Raw genomic sequence first — 18,421 nt, 5'->3', positions numbered from 1 at the left:
ACTTTATATATGTCTCAATTTCTGTTATTTCACCACGTTTAAGCCAGTATTTTGTTCAGGCACTGTGTTAGAGAGAACCGGGTCCTCGTTGTCTGCATTTTGAAACCGTCGCGGTGAGAAGACACCTAGCAACAGTAGCCGGGAAGAGAGGAGGAGGTGGGCATGGTACTATTAAAATGATAATATTTTCAACTAGCGGTGCACTACAGTTAACTCTGGTACATGTTTAAGGTTATGTTCACGGTAAGAATACAAGAACTGTCTTCTATTGCTAACCGGTGGCATGAGTGACTAGCTTCTTGCCTTGCTAAGTGGCTAATGACTGTTAGCATGCTTGTCAAACTTCCTAGAGGCGATTGTGTAGCTAACGTTACTCAAATTTTCTTTGCTTCCGCCTATAACGGATAATGATCTCTATAGATAACTTATGTTTAATTCAGTTCTTGTATAAAATCGTCTTGCTGTTGGCTTGCCTCATACATGCCTGAGCAAGTTGGCCTGCATATATTGGATTGTGCCAACACGAAAATGTTTTGCATGGTGTTCATACCAACATTACATTTGCACCAATTCGTTATTTTCATTTACTTTAAATAAGTAAATGTGTTGTGAACCAGAAAAACCTAGACATGAGTTTAGGTAATCGTTTCCTTGGATTAGTCACGTCTGCTATGGGTGAGCATGATGCTACATTCCAACCTTGGGGAAAGTACGTAAATATAAGCGACGTACTCAAAATACAATTTTGAGTAGCTTTCTGTTTTGTTTTTAAATCATGGCCTAGTGGTAAGCCCCGATATCCATTCCCCACGAACCTCTTTTGTCACGAACAAGTGTGCATTTGTATGGGATTCTAGGCCAGAAGGAAATTTAGATAATATACAACACAGTTCTGTATGAATAAAAATAAATAAAAATCATTGTCATTTTCAAGGCACAACAACTTTCCGATGTAATAGACCAGGAAGTCCGTCTGATGAACTGCTTTTTGTTGTGATATGGCTTTTAACAGCAAATGTTAAAAGTAGTTTGATATTGATGTAACTGTAAAAATACACACCAGGTACAAAACACAAAGACGGCAAGGTATTTTGAGTGATGTTTCATATTTGTTTTAATTACCGAAAATAAATGGCCATGATACAGAAATTGGCGAAGTGTAGAGGGAGCTCAGCGGTGACGTTCTTCAGTATAGTGTCACATGCCGGTGTAAGGTATCTTACAAATTATCTAGTTTATCGCTGCTTGGCGTTTTAGAGAGAAATGTGATAACTCACTTTATGTTCGGCACCTGTCACCTTCAAGTCGTCTACATTTGAGTTTTCCCACAGGTCGAGAATGCAGCGTGCGCCCTCCCTTGAAACTGAGCATGCGTAGAACACGTTGTAAACAATGAGTCTATTCCAGACCGTCTCTAGCTTTGTGTCTATCCAACAGTTTATCTGTGCAAAACTAACATACCTCCGCGTTTATTAAATAAAAATGTTCCTTGGTAAGTATAGGGTACATTTGTTACTAGATGTCATCACGTACACTTAGATTTTTATCTGCATCATCACCACGAAGACGTTTCAAATTTGTTACGTTACAGCCCGAAAACCCACCTCGAATGACATACTTGGGCGTGACAGCATGCGAATGAACCGACTAATATTGTTATAATATATCCAATTTTCTCTATATTTGTAATCGTTAGTATTCCAGCCCAAAATTTGTGCTTTACTCGGTCAGTCTATATTTTCATCTGAGCAGTTTCCTTCATGCTAGCTTTGCCAGGCACACTGTCCGGCTGCTAAAACTGACATGTTGGTTAGCAAGCTAGCTAGCACATGCTAGTCCCACATTGGTGTGGTTGGTTGTGATAAGATATATGTTGGGTTAATAATTGGGTATACGGAAGTTCAGTAGCAGTGTTGTATTGCATTACAGGGACTTATATTTGTAAAAGACTCTAGTACACAGTACGAGCAGACACGAGCTGTGTCATATTTGTGCAACCTACCTGGAAATACTTGGCACTGAAGGGCAAGGGTTTACTTGTTGGTAAAATCAGTCTGTATTATATTTTACAATGCGTAGCAGCTTGATGGAGTATAAAAAGATGGATGGCATTTAATATTAATGTGCACACAGAGTATTTGCAGGCTTTTGGATTGCTCATTATGGGGAATATAGTGACAGGTAAAAACCTACTAAACTAACTTTGTCAATTAATTTAGAGTTTTACCAATGTCTTGGTTCATGTGCTAATGTTAGTTTTATGAGTAAAGACCAAGCTATAGTGTACTTATGCTAAATAATACCAAACTAAATAAAGTTATGTGTTCATACTGTTTAAAGGCAAATAGTATAAATTAACGTTTTTTCTGAATGTATGGTTGTTATTTGTAAATAATGGTAGTGGAGCTGCATGGAAGGGGGGAAAAAACATTAGCAATTTAGCTATGTAAATGACATGTCATCTTGTCCAAATTATATTTATTATAGTCTTCCTGGTCATTTTTAATTGGCATTCACAGGAATTGAAATCATTCTGGAAGAAATCTGACTTAGTAACTGTGTTGAAGTATTAATTGAGACAGCAAAATTGTATATTCTGAATCTTGATATTTAGTTTTTAAAGTGTGGAGCACTAAAATGTGACTAATGCTAAGTTAGTTGCCAAGTAAATTTCCCTACATGGTGGTTGTTGAGTTTTTTAACTGCTGGTCATAATTGCTGAAGTATAATGTGTGGTGTTGTAGGGAGCTGAAGCATGGAGGCAGTTCTGAGCAGGCTGAGGAGACTAAGTGCTGATGAACTGCGCGAGGAGTTTGCCCGAGCAGACCTCAAGTGCGGCCCTATCACAGCTACCACCCGAGCCACCTTTGAGAGGAAGTTAGCCCGAGTCCTGGCTGGGCCAGAGAGCAGTGCCACTGAATCGGACAACAGCTCTTCAACAGGCCTCTCGGGCAGCGCGGCCTCCGTTGCCGATCATGCCAAACCTGTGTCAAGTGTCACCTCAGCAGTTGCACCCACCACTGCTACAACAAGCAGCAACCCCACTGAGACTGCCAGCGAAGAGTTGGACTTTGGCTACGGTGTGGGTCTCAACCCTCCAGAGGAAGAGGAGATCTCAGTAAAGACAACCTCAAACAGCTCTGCTGAAGGCAGTAACTCTCAGTCCAAAACGGAAACCCCTTCAAAGCCGGCGCAAGTGTCTCCAACCTTTTATTATGGAGTATGTCCACTTTGGGAGGATGTTTTGGCTAGAAATGGTAAGAGAGATTCTGCTTGTTACTTTGTTTGGTGTCATACAGATTTCAGTATTACATATTGAGGTTCCATCATAGTTCAGTATTACTGGCTTGAAGTTGGGAATTGCAGGAAAGAGTTCAGATGAGAGTAAAATACCTTTTTAAACCATGACTTGACCTCATATATAGTTGTAAATCCAGCATAATTTTATCAGTGTTAGAGGAAACTACGCAACATATTGATCATCATTGTAAACATAAAAATCTAATAAAGTCATTAGCTCTGTAAAAGCAGTTTTAGAATGGAAAAAGCGTACAGCTGTAATTGTTCTCCCATAATCAATATCAAATGAAATTAATGCTTGTTCACATGGCAAATAGGTTGATTTACACTACACTTAAAATTCTTAAACGGAAGAGGATTTTGAGTTTTTTTTCTTCTATTTTCTCATGTGTTTAGTCATAATGATGAATGCTTTTTTGGGGTGCCCTGGTGGCCTAGTGGTTAATATATACTGTATACCACATACTGTAATCACAATGTCCTCGGTTTGATTCCAGCAGTTGTTTCCTGTCACCTCTCAACTGTCCGCTATCAAATAAAGGCAAAATGCCCCAGAAAAAATACTTCTGAAAAAAATGCTTTGTTGATTCCACCTGTTGTAATACAGGATGGAAACATACATGATAAATATATAAATTCAATATAAATTAAAACAATCATTTTAGAAATGATCAACATGTTTGTCCAAATGTATCAATTCTTCAGTGTTTCTTATTGTCTCAACCTTAAAAAAAAAACATGACAACTGTGAGTGCTATTTTCTTTGATAGGTTTAACATTAACATTTATATTGAGTTGAGGCTAAAGTGCACCTTAAAAGATTATCATGTTGCTTGTTTGTTTATTTGTGATATCTCTTGTGTTGTCGAGTTTCTGTATTTGTTTAGGAGTGCTTGCTGCTAATGTAGTCTGACATCCAAATTTGTTTAGGGGGATGAAAACATTGGTTGTTATTTCTTTGGTGGTATGCAGCAGGGCAATAGGACTGCCTGACCTCTGGAATAGCGAATTGATCTAAATTAATCTTGAGCTACCACAAAAATCAATGCTTGTAATGTTAATCTGTCAGGGCAGGCTTTTATTGCAACTGCAAAAACAGTGGCACTTTGTAGAACCTTATCAAAATATGATTTTACAGGCTTACTGGACAGAAAGGAAAATAATGCAAAAAAATCCTTCAACCACCAGTTAGAAAGCCACATTAACCAACAGTAATAAATGAAACAAGAAGAATCTGGTACTCATCAGGTAGAAAATTGAAAATGGCTGATAAAAGCTGACTCTATGTTTTTTTTTGTTTGTTTTGTTGTTTTTTTGTCTGTAGAGAGAGCACATGTGTACACAGATAAGAAAGATGCCCTTCAAGCTGTAAAGATGATGAAGGGAGCCCGCTTCAAAGCCTTTCCCAACCGTGAGGATGCTGAGAGGTTTGCTAAGGGGATCTGTGACTATTTCCCCTCTCCCAACAAATCTACACCCTGTGTATCTCCTGTCAAACCTGGCCTGGTCATTAGTAAAGGTAAATAGATACAATGTGTGAGACTTCGCCGTAAAAATCAATACCCTCTGTTATATATTTCATTAGAAGTTCAATTGAGGTTTCATAAATGTATGGCACACTGATCTTTTGGGTCGTGTAGAAGGCCAGCGCTTTCAGAAACATGCACAACAGAGAGCAGCAGCGTTAAAACTGAAGTGAATTGTTTCCTGTCAATGTAATGCTCCCTGTTTTAAAGGAGTAATGCTAAAGCTATAATATTGCATGTGTTGTCCAATAGAGTTATCCAAATGGTCGCACTTTGCATCCCTGCCATTAGCAAGGCTGATTTTTTTATTTATTTATTTATTTTTACTTTTTTTTTATTGTAATGCATTAACTGTCTCTCATTTTCTGCATTTCTGTCTTTTATTGCCTTTATTGCAGTGTATGTCCTTTTTTTGTTTTTGTTTTTATCCAGAGGAATAATCTGCATAATTTATGCAATTTATGCATATAGTGATTTTTTAAATTTTTTTATCAAGTATCTGAGGTAACACGTGAAACAAACAGATGCACGGGGCACACCAGCCTTGAACAATATTTGGAGTTTTTGACCACAGTGTCTGTCTTTCACTCTCTTCTCCCTCTCCACACCAGACAACATGGAAGTTGATACCATCAACCGGGAGCGGGCCAACAGTTTCAAGAGCCCACGCACCCAGGACCTGACCGCCAAACTGAGGAAAGCTGTGGAGAAGGGCGACGAGGTGGCCTTCAGCGAGCTGGTGTTGAGCAACCCACGCTATCTCATTGGCTCAGGGGATAATCCCACTATTGTGCAGGTGAGGGCATAAAGTTAATTCCTTGGTGTACTGTCTCAGATTGTCTGTTTCTGAACCAGTTTCCTAAACATAGAATAAATAAAACCTGTAGGCAAGTTAAGAGGCAGCATTATTTGAGTTTGTTGTAGTAGTACTGTTGTGGTTTCTCAAACTCTGTGGAAAGTCTTTGCTATTAATAGAGATGCATAGCCTTACTTGGAACATTGTCATTTGTTGATACATAAACATCTTTTCCACATCAGCGCCAACCTGTCAGCCCTTGTTAAGCTGAATGAAGCTTGAATGAAGATAAAAATATGACCTGCCGTATGTGCATGTACAATGAATCTTTCAAAGTATTAAATCAGTCTTTAGAAGTTGGTATTTTAAACCCTCAAATTTGATGCTACTATATTATAAATATCAACTATTGTGTCTTAAGCCCTAGTCTTTAAAAAATGAAATCAATGTTGGGCGATAAATCCCTAACTTCAGCAGGTGAAGTTAAGGTCAGATGCTGCTTTTGGACAAATTTAAGCTTTCTTTCCTGTTGACAGGAGATTAAAGAGGATTATGTCCTGATCCATACAGTTGTTCCACTGTTTTGTCTGGTTAGGAGGGCTGCCGGTACAACGTAATGCACGTGGCAGCCAAGGAGAACCAGGCGGGAATCGCCCAGCTGCTGCTGGACACCTTGGAAAACCCAGAGTTTATGCGCCTCATGTACCCAGACGACCAGGAAGTTATGCTGCAGAAACGTATCCGCTACATTGTAGATCTTTACCTCAACACTCCAGATAAGGCTGTAAGTTCTTTTACCATACCAGTTAAACCAGATTAGTTTAGATTCTTTCAAAAAGTAGTTAATGGGCTGTGTTCATATTGTGTCTTGCTCTGTTTGAATGTGTGCTCCAGGGATTTGAAACACCACTCCACTTTGCCTGTAAGTTTGGCTGCCCAGACGTGGTCAATGTCCTGTGCTCGCATCCTGACATCGATAAGAACTGTAAGAACAAGGATGGCCAGAAGCCATGTGATGTAAGGAGTTTTATTTTTAGCCCTTAACTTTAACTTTAACTCAGTAACATGCAGTAAGAAAACCTTCAGCATACCCTGGGTTGTCGTTGCTGGGGGTTATTACACAGAAAGTATTCGTGAATGTGTACACATACATATGGAAGCTGTCTAGCAGCTACTCAGCCTTGCACGGTACTGCTGAACACTGACATCCTGCCAGTAGTTGCTAGGGGAGGTACAGTTGTGCTTACTCAGGTTTTGAAGCTGTGACCTTTTTAGCTTGCTTTTTAAATCTTTTGGCAACAATCACTCACTGCACATTGAAGGCTAAACATAGATAAGCATGAGCAAATTCTTTCCCCAGCTAATCCAGCAACAGTTGTATGTTGTCAGCTGTGCAAATGTCCCCAAATGTTCTTTTTTTTTCCCCTTTTCACAGCTTATTTGTAGCAGAAGAAATAAAACCCAAGAAGTGAAGCAGAAGATAAGTGACTATTTGGAGGGTAAGGATACACACATTTCTGAAAACAAGTTTTGTTCAGCTGTTTCCTGAAGTACACAGACAAGTGTGATTTAGTGTACTTTCACACAGAGAAAGGCCTGGTTAAATAGAAGCTGCATGTTACATCATGTAGTTTGAGCTTGAGTGCCTCAGCATTGATTTTTTTTTTTTTTTTTTTTCCTGTCCTTGTTTGTTATGCTGTTAGCCATGCTGGCTGATAGTAGGAACTGGGCTGAAAACATAATTAGCAGGTTGGGTAGCTATGGACTGGTGTAATTAGGTTAAAGTGACTAGCTGTGGGTACAAGTTTGTATTGCAAATCACTTAAAAGAAGTTGGATAAATCTGACAATTGCAGCATAAGACTGGTACTGTACTAAATTTGGCGTGTGACCACAGCATTTGGCATGAAGTTCTGCACACTGTATATCTTTACTCACTGTCCTGTGCACACACTGACAACACCATATGCAACAGACATTAATATTATAAGTACGCTGGCAGCTTACGGTTTGATTCCCATTGGTGCCACCCTCATTGAAAATGTATGCGACCATTGTTCAAGTGCCGTGAATAAAAGTCATGTCCATGAAAGATGTTATCTAAACTGTAAATTGTCCATTGTCTCACAGACCGCTGCTATATCCCTTTGCTGAGGGCAAGCGACAACACCTCTCAGCCTATCATTGGTGGTCTGTGGTCACCTGAGTCCTCAGAAAGTCTCTCACTGATCCAGCGGCATACAAGAAGCCCGATGGATCCAGTGATGACTGTCACAGCCTTTGCTGGCCCGCTGAGCCCTTCTAAAGCAAGTTGCTTACCTGATTACCTGTCTGTGTTTACTCAAGTCCATCATTGCATTGCATCATTAAAAACGTTTAGTGACCAGAACATATTGTCTTCCCCTATAGGCAGATGATTTCCGTCGGTCCTGGAAGACGCCGCCCAGAGACCGGGCAGAGCTTTTCCACCACATTTTTAAGTCTGATCCTGATCGTGGGGCAGAGAGAGTGGGCAGGTATGTCCAAAACTTTACTCTGCGTATATTGTCTTTATAACTGTTTACATGTATTCTAAAAGATATTGTGATACTACCGAAGGGTGGTACTACTGGTCTTATTGCTGCGGACTATGATGCATGAAGATAATACCGTGGAGGAAATCGTTTTTGCACTAGCAGCAGGATAAACATGTCTTTGGGGATTATAGACATGTCGGGCCATGTACTACACACCCTGGGTTCAAACCTGGTTCATCCTTTGTTAAATGTCATCTCTACTCTCAGACACATTTTAGCCTACCTTCATTGATATAAATTGGGTGGACAAAACACCTGTCAGTATAACGGAATAAAATTCAACAGCACCACAAACTGCAGCCTCCAAAATGACCATACAGTTGTATCAGCACCTCTCTAAAACAGTTTCAACAAAAACGGAACATTATAACCTTCATGAAGGTAGGATTTATTGTAGGGCTGTTGTATTAGACTGCATTAGTTTTAGCTAGGTGTACCTAATAAACTGGCAACTGACTGTTCAGTTCAGTCTCAACTTTATGCAGTCAGTACAAGGAGAACGGCAGCAAAATTAATCACAGAGAATAAGTAGAATCGTTTGTATAAAAAATGTATGAAGACCTTGGCTTGAAAGTTTCAAATCAGAAATGGAAATGGCTCAAAAGCAACTGAATGTGTCTGTCTGCCGTAATATTAACGCTGTTGAGTAGTATGTGTAGCATAAGCATATATTTCTATATCTATTTAAAATGTGATAAATGGAACTGTGACAGCAGGTTATTCTCAGACATAAATCAGTCTATAAAATTGCAGGGAAATTCAGTCTTAGTGTACTTTTTAGTCAGGAAAGGTTTATTCATGATCCAACAACTGTGAGTACACCAGTTTTTTGAGTGTTAAATACATAGATGTGGCTGAAATTGTATGTGTAATAATCTAAATGATAAGTCATCCTTTATCTACAGAGACCTGGCTCATGAGATGGGCCACCCGTGGGCTGAGTACTGGGACTTTTTGGACAGTTTTGTGGATCTGTCGTCGTCTGAGGGGCTCCGCAAGCTGGAAGAGTACCTTAGCAAGAGGGATTTCAGCCCACGGGCTCATGAAGAGACTGGGGAGAATGAGACCAGCAACAGGTTCAAAACCCCCTCTCCAGGTACCTTCACCTATTCTATATCAGGGAAGCCACAAGTCCTGGAAAAATTGTAGTGTAATCAGGGTTCTCAGATATAGCCTCTTGTCAGATATGAAATACACAAAGGATTTTGCAAAGCTACTTAATGTCCTGCCATGAAGAATTATATGATAACATTAAACTGTAATAACGATTAGTTATAAGTCTGTTTTGGTCACTCATCATCCCTGTTTGTAGGTAAACCCAAAAAGTTCTGCAACTCCATCTCTGTTGGTGCCTTCCTGGACGAGGGTGATGACATCAGCCTTGAGGAGATGAAGAACCGGCAGAACGCAGCACTCACCAGCATCACCTCCTCTGCTGCATCCATGGACGGCCTGAAGGGCGCAGTGGGTGGCCGTGAGTTCCGCATCCTGCCCATCGCGCTGCACCACCGCGGGGCCGACCTGATCGAGACAGCGGCCGAGCAGGACCTGCTGTGCTGCTGTGATGACGGCCTCCTGTCGCCCGGCGTTGTCTGCAAAAATGGGGTGTGCTCCTCCTCCAGAGACAGGACTCACAATGGAGACAAGGTGACCTCTCGCACCTCCCCGTCCTCCTCTTGCCTGCTGTCGCCCATCTCCAACCTCATGGTGGAGTTTGAGCGCATGTCGCTGCAAGAGCCGCTGGACAGCCCCACCAGCTGCAGGGAGAGGAGGAGCAGTGGCGGGAGCCGGCACAGGGAGGTCCGGGAATCCTACAGCTCCTCATCAGCCACAGACCTGAGCTCCGGACTGAACCGCCTGTCTCTTGGTCACAGTGGTCAGGACGGTGAGACCTTGGAGGGGCCAGGCTGGAGAACAGAGGGAGGAGGGACAGAGGAGAGGCGTAGCAGCGGCAGCTCAGAGGAGTACTTTGAAGCAGAAGAGAGTCTGGAGGTGCTGGGCAGGACTAGGGGGTCAGTTTCAGGGGGGCGCAACTTCTGTGCTAGATCCAAGTCATGGGACCATGGGGGGAGGGATCTGAGCAGTTCAGGATCCTCTGGGTCCTCCTATAAGTCCTTAGATAACTCCAATGAGTTCCCACCCAGGACCCCACCGCACATTAGAAGAGGACTTTTCATTGATGGGTGAGTCACACTGGTTTCTCTGTGGAGGGCATAATGGTGTTGTTTCATAACTACTCAAATACATTATCCCTGATTAATGTTTTACAAGTTGATGTGTCACAATCTTTAGACTTGATATTCTAATATTTTTGGGGTACTATAGTCTCTATGTCTAGTCCAGACAAGTGAACTGCAACACCAGCTGAACACTCCAGTTTGAGTGCCTTTAAGGGAATGTGACAGGCAGCCAGTTACAAAAGGGTTTGATGATCACCAACTTATGATAATAATACAGTATATTAATCTTGTGTGTTATTACAGGGATTCCCCAACCAAGTTGGACAGAGAGGTCTTGTATGCAACAGAAGGCGTAGATGTCGATGCCCAGAAGTATCCCAGCATTCATAAGTGGAAGAGCACAATGAAGTCGTACTCTGCATCAGACATGCAGAAGTAAGTAGGCTTGGCTGACATTTTATTGCAGTGCATATTATTCTCTATCATTGGTCTTCTGGCCAGTCATCTGAAATAGTAAATGACTAATAGGTGGATGATACTGACTGCCCAATATTTGATTTGTCTGTTTAAAAAAAAAAAAACTTCTTTATTATAGATTGTAACACTCCTCTAATTGACAAAAATGTGGGTTAAATTTTTGCAATTATAGTCAGGAATTAGTAGTGAGGTGAAATGTCAGGTGGTGGAGCATTTTGTTCCTGTGAATAAATATGAAAATGCAAACAATCGTAAAAGGGTTTGCACTCTTCAGGCTTTTCAGGAGTGTCAGGTGCGTGTTGACAAAATCAACGGTACCATCTGTTAGTAAAAAAATGCCTGCACACTGACAGAAAAAGTGGAAGAGGCTCTTTAGATGCAAAAAGAATCTGTTTATTTCATGTGCAAAATATGACAAAAAAGTGCAATGGGACAGTAAAATCTGTACTAGTTTTTATCTTTGCGTATTAGTCGCAAAGGAACACTATTGTAAATGTAACCACTGACTGGTGCTGATGTGTGTCGTCTAGCTGGCCCAGCCCTGCGGTGGTAAAACCACGACTCAGGATGCAGCATCAGACTCCCGGCTCCCCGGGCAGCGGCCTGATGTCTCCCACTGGTCGCTTCAGTCCTGCCCGGCATGCCGCCTCACCAGACTTCAGCCCCAGCCGTTACAGCCCTGCCAATGCTAGCTACATCCAGCGCATCCGCCTCAAGCACTTGAATGAGCCACCAATCTGACTGTCCGCGCCTCCTACCACTACGGCCATACCCTCTCCAAGCCCCAACCCCACCACCCTTTCCCACTACAAACCCAGCTGCACCAAGGTGGCTACACCAGAGCTCAGAAACCACATACCTAACAGAAATATGCACAAGTGTCTGGAAGATTTGTATTAATGATGTATCGTACTACTCCTATGTAATACAGGAATTCTCATCACGTTGGGTTGTGATGTACACTCAAGACTTTAAAAAGGAAAAAAAGAAACCTTGATAATTTATGTACTGTATGGGTGTGGACCATGTTGAATTGACAGTAATGTTATTTGTGGCAAGTGTGAAGCACCTGTATCATAACCTGAGTCAACTTTTTTGAATATCGTGAATATAAGCCGCACTCCCCAAAGTTAGTTCATCACTAAAACCTTGGTGTGGAATATCCAACAGGATTCTGTCACTGAAGATGTTCTTAAAAAAAGTAAAATGTCAATATTTTAAAAGTTATTTTTTGTATGTTGGTCAGTAGCACAAAAATGTAATGTTTTTATTAATGGTGTTAAAACCGACTGCCATTTCCTATGTTATCCTCAGTTCAGGAATTGCCTTAATTTTCTGAAGTGATGAGTCCAGTTCTCTCGTCAATTTGGAAACTCTAACTCATACATAAAATATCTGGAAATGGCGACTTCACTGGCTGCATCGATCAGAGATGATTACGGCAAACATGGGAAAAACTGATAAGTTTGAGATCTTCCATGTTTTTATTTTGTTCTTCAATAAATGCACACATTCTCCATCTTTTCTCGGTGGTTCCTGGACATGTCTTGACTTTTCATTTCTGCCACTACCCGCGGCCTTAGACTGTGCAATTTATATTTTTTTCTCTGAAGTATCTTTAAATTCACAAGCATCTCCCACTGTGTATGAATGACAAAACACACCCATCAGTAAAGTGTAATTTGAAATTTGTCTGGGCTATACCTTAAAATTGCCCAGTTTGAGACCACCTTAAAGCTGTATTAAGCAATTTCTAACCACTAGGGGGCAGAAATACTCCAAAACTAACTCATCCGCAACAGAACCCTGATATATCCGTTATTATGGCCATCTTGTTAAAAAACTGCCTTACGCTTACAGGGATCCCAACTGATTAGCTGAGAGCTGGCTATTGATTCTCAGTGGGGTCGGCAGTACTAGCAACTCTTTTCACATTACAAGTAGTTTGATTCAGTATTGATTTCAAAATTAGCACTTTAGAGAGCTTTAATACCCAGTTGTGTGCCATGAATATCTTAGGTGGTTCAAATTGGCTTACAGTAAACTCATACAGGTTCTTGCAATTCTCCAAAACATGTTAAGTCTAATGGTGACTTGTGAATGTGCAAAAACCTGCTGGATCCAAATTATTTGTAATTTAGGGATAAATTCTGTGCTTTATGAGGATTTATCAGCTATGTCTAGGACAAAAAAAAGCCAATCATTTTGAATATTCAGATTGCCACTCTACTTAGGTTGAGAGAAACAAGTGTTCTGAATGTACTTTTTTTTTGTGAACTAAACTTTTATTGAGAGCACAAACTACTTCACTGAGAAGATTGTATTGTCATCCTTGTGCTCTCAGGTGACAACAGATCTAATTCTGGTCTCTGAATGTTTATGAATGTGGAACTTTGCAAAAATGCACCTAAAAAACTTAAAACATGCTTCTTGTGCTTTTAGCATTTTGTGCTTTGTTAAAAACTTTCATGGTGAATTCTCTTTCTGTATGTCTAGACCTCATTTGCTTTCAACTAATCAATAAAACATCACCCCTACTTTACTGCCAATGTGTTTGTGCTTTTTTGGGATATATTTCAGGAAATAAATGTGACAAATTGTGTCATTATTTTCTTTTATTTACTACAGCTTCACCATACAACGCATAATCCTCACTTCAGCATACTGTTTACGACATGTAACGCTGAGAGCATGATTTGCATTAACAACAGCTATACAAATACAACTTTTTTGGTTTAAAAATCAGTCACGTGTAAAAATCCTGTTACATTCAGGAGAAATTGCTAAGCAGCTGTTAATCACTTCTGCTGTCGTTCTATGGCACGGAAGTAATCACAACCACAGAGTCTTTCATTACATGTTGGTAGCTAAATTACAAAATAACAACATCAAAAGTAATTTTCAAGACACTTAGGAGAAAACTGAGCTTTGACCCTGCAACCGACTGACTGGGCATCGGAGTCCCAGAAACCTGCGGTGTGTTGGGCCATCAGGTCCGTGTTAGTTTGTCCGGGGGCATGAATCCTGCGTCTCCCAGAGTCCTGAGGGCCACCCTGCCGCTAGGGCGGATGGTGAGCCACGTGATGCTGCCGTTGTTCAAGCCCATACGTAACCAGCCCTCCGGAGGAAACTGCAGAGCCCTGAGAGAACAAAAGAAAGATATGAGTAGCTCAGAATGAGCATCTGAATACTGGAGCTACTCTATCTTTACAGGGTACTTATTTAACAAATACTTCAATATGTGTGATATTGTTCAGTAATTAGTCATTTGGAGAATATTAAACCCTTGTCATATTTAACTAGATGTACTAAATGTCCCTTTTAACCAGACGCACAGGACAAGCAGTCACCAAGAAATGCACAAGGCTTTATGTAGCTGCTAGAATATTTACATTAAACAGGAATTTTCTTTTAAGGATTCTGTTAAGAGCACATTGACACAAGTGAAACACATATTCAATCAAAAAAAATCTTACAAAAAACAATAGCAACATAGTTTAAACACAATGGTTAGCAAAGCAAGAGGGCCACGCTCTGGCCTCAAGTGAACTGCGACCACCGAGTCTGCCGGCGACACAAACCTGCAGACAAAATAACGGATGACATTGGCATGACACACGATGATCTCGTAGCTGTCCTCCTTCTGCTTGGGGTCAGCCCGGTGGATGTAGCGGCGGAAGGCTGCCTCAATGCGAGCTCCATCTTCGTGGTACTGCTGGAGGATGGTAGAGAGGTTGAAAGCCACCTTTGTTACATGAGAGGGTTCTGTCTGAACCCCTCAGTCAGTACAGAGTCAATACATGATGCTGCTGTGCATTGTGGGGAATGTATGAAGAGTTTCATTCCAAAATGAAGCCAACTATATGGAAAACGTTATTTCTGCTACAGGCTAAATCAGCACTGAATCACTGAGGACAGAAAACTGCTGCTGCACTGCTCTCTGTAGGAAATATTAGTGGTTACACTTACATTAATAATCCAATAATGTCCAACATTTAAGGCATTATTGAATAAGATGTTAAAATGGGCTGTTTAGATTGTTCTATTAATAATCCTGTTTTCATACAAAGAAGTCTAGTCCAATTATGTCTTTCTGTCATGGTGCTACCATGTTCTAAGATCTTCTTTTAGATGGAAGTTTTCCAAGATAAAAACTCAACAGCAATGTCTTTACAGTAACAGTGTCCCGGTTACTCTGGATAATCCACAGACCTCACTGTCAACAGTTTTCTTTGTAGCCACGTTTTACTGAAGGTAGCTGGGTCCATGGATTATCCACAGTAACCAGGACAACGTTGGCATTTTGGAAATTAACTCTTCCTATGACCCATTCCTGTGGCAGTGCACTGATGTATTGGCTGATTTCTGCAGCTGTGAGCCTAACCAAGCACTTGACAGGACACCTGCACAGACATGTGGGCAGCAGAAAGTTAGCTAAACAAGGATATACAAATACAGAAAATCAGGCCTACAGCCCACTCTAGAGGTAGCGTGGGTGTAGCTTCTCTCACCACAGCATCGGGCTTCCAGTGAGTGACAGGCGGAACCGGCTCGATAGGTGCACCCTCTCTCAGCAAATCACAGCTCACCAGCTCCACTCCTGGACCCGTAAGACATTCAAGGCAGGGAAAAAATGTTAATATGCATTTGTGGTATTCAACACATTTCTGCACTAGCTTTAATTGGTACTGTACAGAATCTAGGTTGCTAAACAGGAAATAGTAACAGGATACAACAAAGATAAACAGATATGAATTGTCAATGTGTCTCAACAGCGTTATGCATTAACCAACAACTTTAACAATGCATCAAGCAGGAACATATTTAAGTATGATATACTTAGATATTAAGCCAAACACAGATATTTGAAGTAGCAGACATGTGGTCAAAATTACATAGGTATAATTATTTTGTACTTTGGTGGCCATATTATCATCACATAATTTGTGAAATTTTTTTTACACCAAATATCCATATCAACTCAAACAATGAAATCAGAACTAATACATTACTACTAGATGAGGTGTATAGGAAAATAAAAGCACAATAATGTGAGAAGCCAAAAACTACTTTACAACGGTACTGTAAACCTTAATTTTGGGTGGTTTTATTTTACTGTTATTGTCCATATAAAATGTATTCCATGACATCCTGTAAACTGAAACAGTGCTTACAGCGACAGAAACAAACATTTTTTGTTTGACTTTTCAAAACCCCAAAAACGACCAAATTTACTTTCCACACTTTCCCAGACTCAGGGTAAAAACAGTGCAGTGCAGCTCTGAAAGGCAGTGTGGCTTCTATCCACTACCTGAGAGGTGTTTGTTAATGATATGTGCGGTCTCTGTGGCTCTGGCCATGCTGGAGTGGATCAGAACATCATACTTCAGTCCCAACGCTGCCAAGCGCTTGCCCGTCAACTCAGCCTGCTCTCGGCCTGGAAGTGGAGACACAACGGTCAGTATAACAAATGACTGGTCTGTCAGAAACAGTCATGGAAAATTTGGGTAGGAAAATGGGGAAGCAAACAGATTTTCCTTCAAGAACTGCTGACAGGATGGTACACATGCATACGCTATTATACGCTATCAGAGACAGAACAGCACACGTTGAAACCTGTTCTAAGCATCATGTGTACTTGTGACCCTCTATTGACTAAAGTTACTCTCCAGACTGCTGCCCAGTCTACTGTCTAGGTGGCATACACCTGGTAAAGCGCTTAGGATGAAAGCCTATATAAATGTATCCATTTACATAAAGGGAAATAAGGACCTAGTGGGGTGAGGATCCTCTCCTTGTCGCTATTCCCGCTCAGGTTGTACTGGGAGTGTCTGATGAGGAGAATGTTGCGTGTAGCTTTTGGTTTGCTGTTGTCCTGCTCAGAGCTGGGGTCTTCAGTTGCATTTTCTTTCTTCTTCCCATTGGACAGAGCAGATGGGTCCCTCCTGAATAGAGATAAAACGAGGTGATCTTGAGATTAGAAGCGGCTTTGTCTCACATTGTTAACTTGAGGGATGGAAAACTGAGTAACAACAATTAGGATTTAAGATGATGGTCAGTATCATACTTTGAAAAACTACCATACATCTCGTTTTGAAGAAGTCTCTACGCCAAACTCAGTTTTAGAAAATAGCTACTTATAGCTGACTGGCTTGTCAGCAGCATTGTAGCTCGAAGAATGAGGAGCATGACATCTCACAAATCCTTAGATTCGGTATGCATCCAAAACACCAATTAAGTTAAGCAAGATATCAGACTTTAGTCCAGTATGTACTTTCACCAAAATCAACCTAAATTTCACCGTGGTGGATTATTATTAAATTGATATTATGGTATATAATTGGTATATTGGCGTGGCGTTCAATCCATAAGAGAGGAAAATGGGGGGAATATTACGGTACCAGCTACGTTCAAATAGTCAAGAGATGGCGCGTGTAGAGGCACGTACTTATCCCAGTTGAAGTCCCAGGCGTGTCCAGTCGGGGCTGGTGTGTGGCTGGCAGGTGTCCACGCCGGCTGCGCAGCTTGAAGGACGGTGAATTTCGACCACCGGCTGGCCGCCTCTCCGCGCTGCTCACCGAAGTATCCTCGGGAGTCGGCACTGGCAGCCGCGAACACTAGGACGGCAGAGCCTCCAGCAAACCCACAAATAAGTTTAAAAGTTTTCCTGTACGACATCCTGCGAGCCGCCGAGGAAGGAAACTACTGACTATTGTTAGCTAATTAGCTGAGCTTAACTGGTTTACCGTTAACAAGGTGTAACGCTATCTCTCCTCATATATGTATGGCTTTCTTTTGCTAAATGGCGTTTGCCTATTATTTCCGACTCCAGCAAGGGAAACAAAACACGTTTTTTGTGGTACAAATATCTAAGCTACAGGGCGGCGGCTCTTAGCTGGAAACTAAAAATACAGTCAGCACAAGGGATGGCAAGCTAATCCAGGCAGGGCTCTACAAACATTACGGTGGCTCGCCCGAGCCAAAACAGTTAATTTCGCATTTCTCATAAATCCCGACATGTGCCACTTGAGGGCGCTCTAATCTGCCCTGATTATTTTCCGCTCTGTTTTAGAGGCACTGTAAAACTCCATTCAACATGCAACATTTCAGTGGGGCCAAATGTATGAACTTCCGAGACATTAGTTTATTATTTTAAGCCGCAAAATCATCACATAATATCAGAAAAAGTTCAACGATTCACGCTGTCCCTGCTTCTTTCCATATTCCATTTTGGTGATAGAGGACTGTGGGTGAAATGGGTAAAGTCAACTTATTTCATTTAAATAGATGCCTATTGGTGTACAATAACCATACCGAATTTAAGAGTAGAAGTCGACTCTTTGTAAAAACAATTACGTCTGGTTTGTCCGTGTGTGTACGCCTGTAGGTAAGCATAGCAACATTAAGGTGCAAGATTTTAAGTGAAGTTTGGTGTTGCTCTCTCCGCCAAGAGAACGCTGCATATCCGGACCAGGGCTACCAAAACATTAAACAGCTAGTCTTCTTCAACTTTAAGAGGCTTTTTTGATATAACATTAATTTAATATACAGCAAGATTTTTAGAGTC

The 18,421-nt window shown here is 41.2% G+C and overlaps 2 protein-coding genes across 9 annotated transcripts; one reads left to right on the top strand and one right to left on the bottom strand.

Annotated features, from left to right (window-relative positions):
• Positions 1-43: 43 nt before the first annotated feature.
• On the top strand, positions 44-13,396 carry ankle2 (ankyrin repeat and LEM domain containing 2). Of its 5 annotated transcripts, none has more exons than XM_044196650.1 (13): positions 44-156; positions 2,745-3,257; positions 4,625-4,819; positions 5,438-5,622; positions 6,218-6,406; positions 6,517-6,639; positions 7,058-7,121; positions 7,752-7,927; positions 8,031-8,137; positions 9,103-9,293; positions 9,510-10,380; positions 10,681-10,812; positions 11,385-13,396. In XM_044196650.1, exons 2-13 carry the CDS (start codon positions 2,756-2,758, stop codon positions 11,593-11,595), a joined length of 2,946 nt encoding a protein of 981 aa, XP_044052585.1. In that variant the 5' UTR covers positions 44-156; positions 2,745-2,755; the 3' UTR covers positions 11,596-13,396. The 5 variants fall into 5 exon arrangements, with proteins under 5 accessions (XP_044052585.1, XP_044052588.1, XP_044052586.1 ...); XM_044196653.1 differs by having other exon boundaries at positions 47-165; XM_044196651.1 differs by having other exon boundaries at positions 117-243.
• A 58-nt stretch (positions 13,397-13,454) lies between these two features.
• Positions 13,455-17,811, bottom strand: pgam5 (PGAM family member 5, serine/threonine protein phosphatase, mitochondrial). 4 transcript variants are annotated; one of them, XM_044196663.1, is made up of 6 exons: positions 17,303-17,811; positions 16,627-16,799; positions 16,166-16,291; positions 15,366-15,460; positions 14,436-14,569; positions 13,455-13,994 (listed from the first exon to the last, which is right to left on the bottom strand). In XM_044196663.1, the coding sequence occupies exons 1-6, from the start codon at positions 17,530-17,532 to the stop codon at positions 13,844-13,846; spliced, it is 909 nt and encodes a 302-aa protein (XP_044052598.1). In that variant the 5' UTR covers positions 17,533-17,811; the 3' UTR covers positions 13,455-13,843. The 4 variants fall into 4 exon arrangements, with proteins under 4 accessions (XP_044052598.1, XP_044052599.1, XP_044052600.1 ...); XM_044196664.1 differs by having other exon boundaries at positions 14,436-14,566; XM_044196665.1 differs by having other exon boundaries at positions 15,366-15,454.
• Positions 17,812-18,421: the final 610 nt, after the last annotated feature.

The sequence above is a fragment of the Siniperca chuatsi genome, linkage group LG5, assembly GCF_020085105.1.
Source record: "Siniperca chuatsi isolate FFG_IHB_CAS linkage group LG5, ASM2008510v1, whole genome shotgun sequence".
Taxonomy (NCBI): Eukaryota; Metazoa; Chordata; class Actinopteri; order Centrarchiformes; family Sinipercidae; genus Siniperca; species Siniperca chuatsi.
This window is presented reverse-complemented; position numbering and strand designations above follow the sequence as displayed.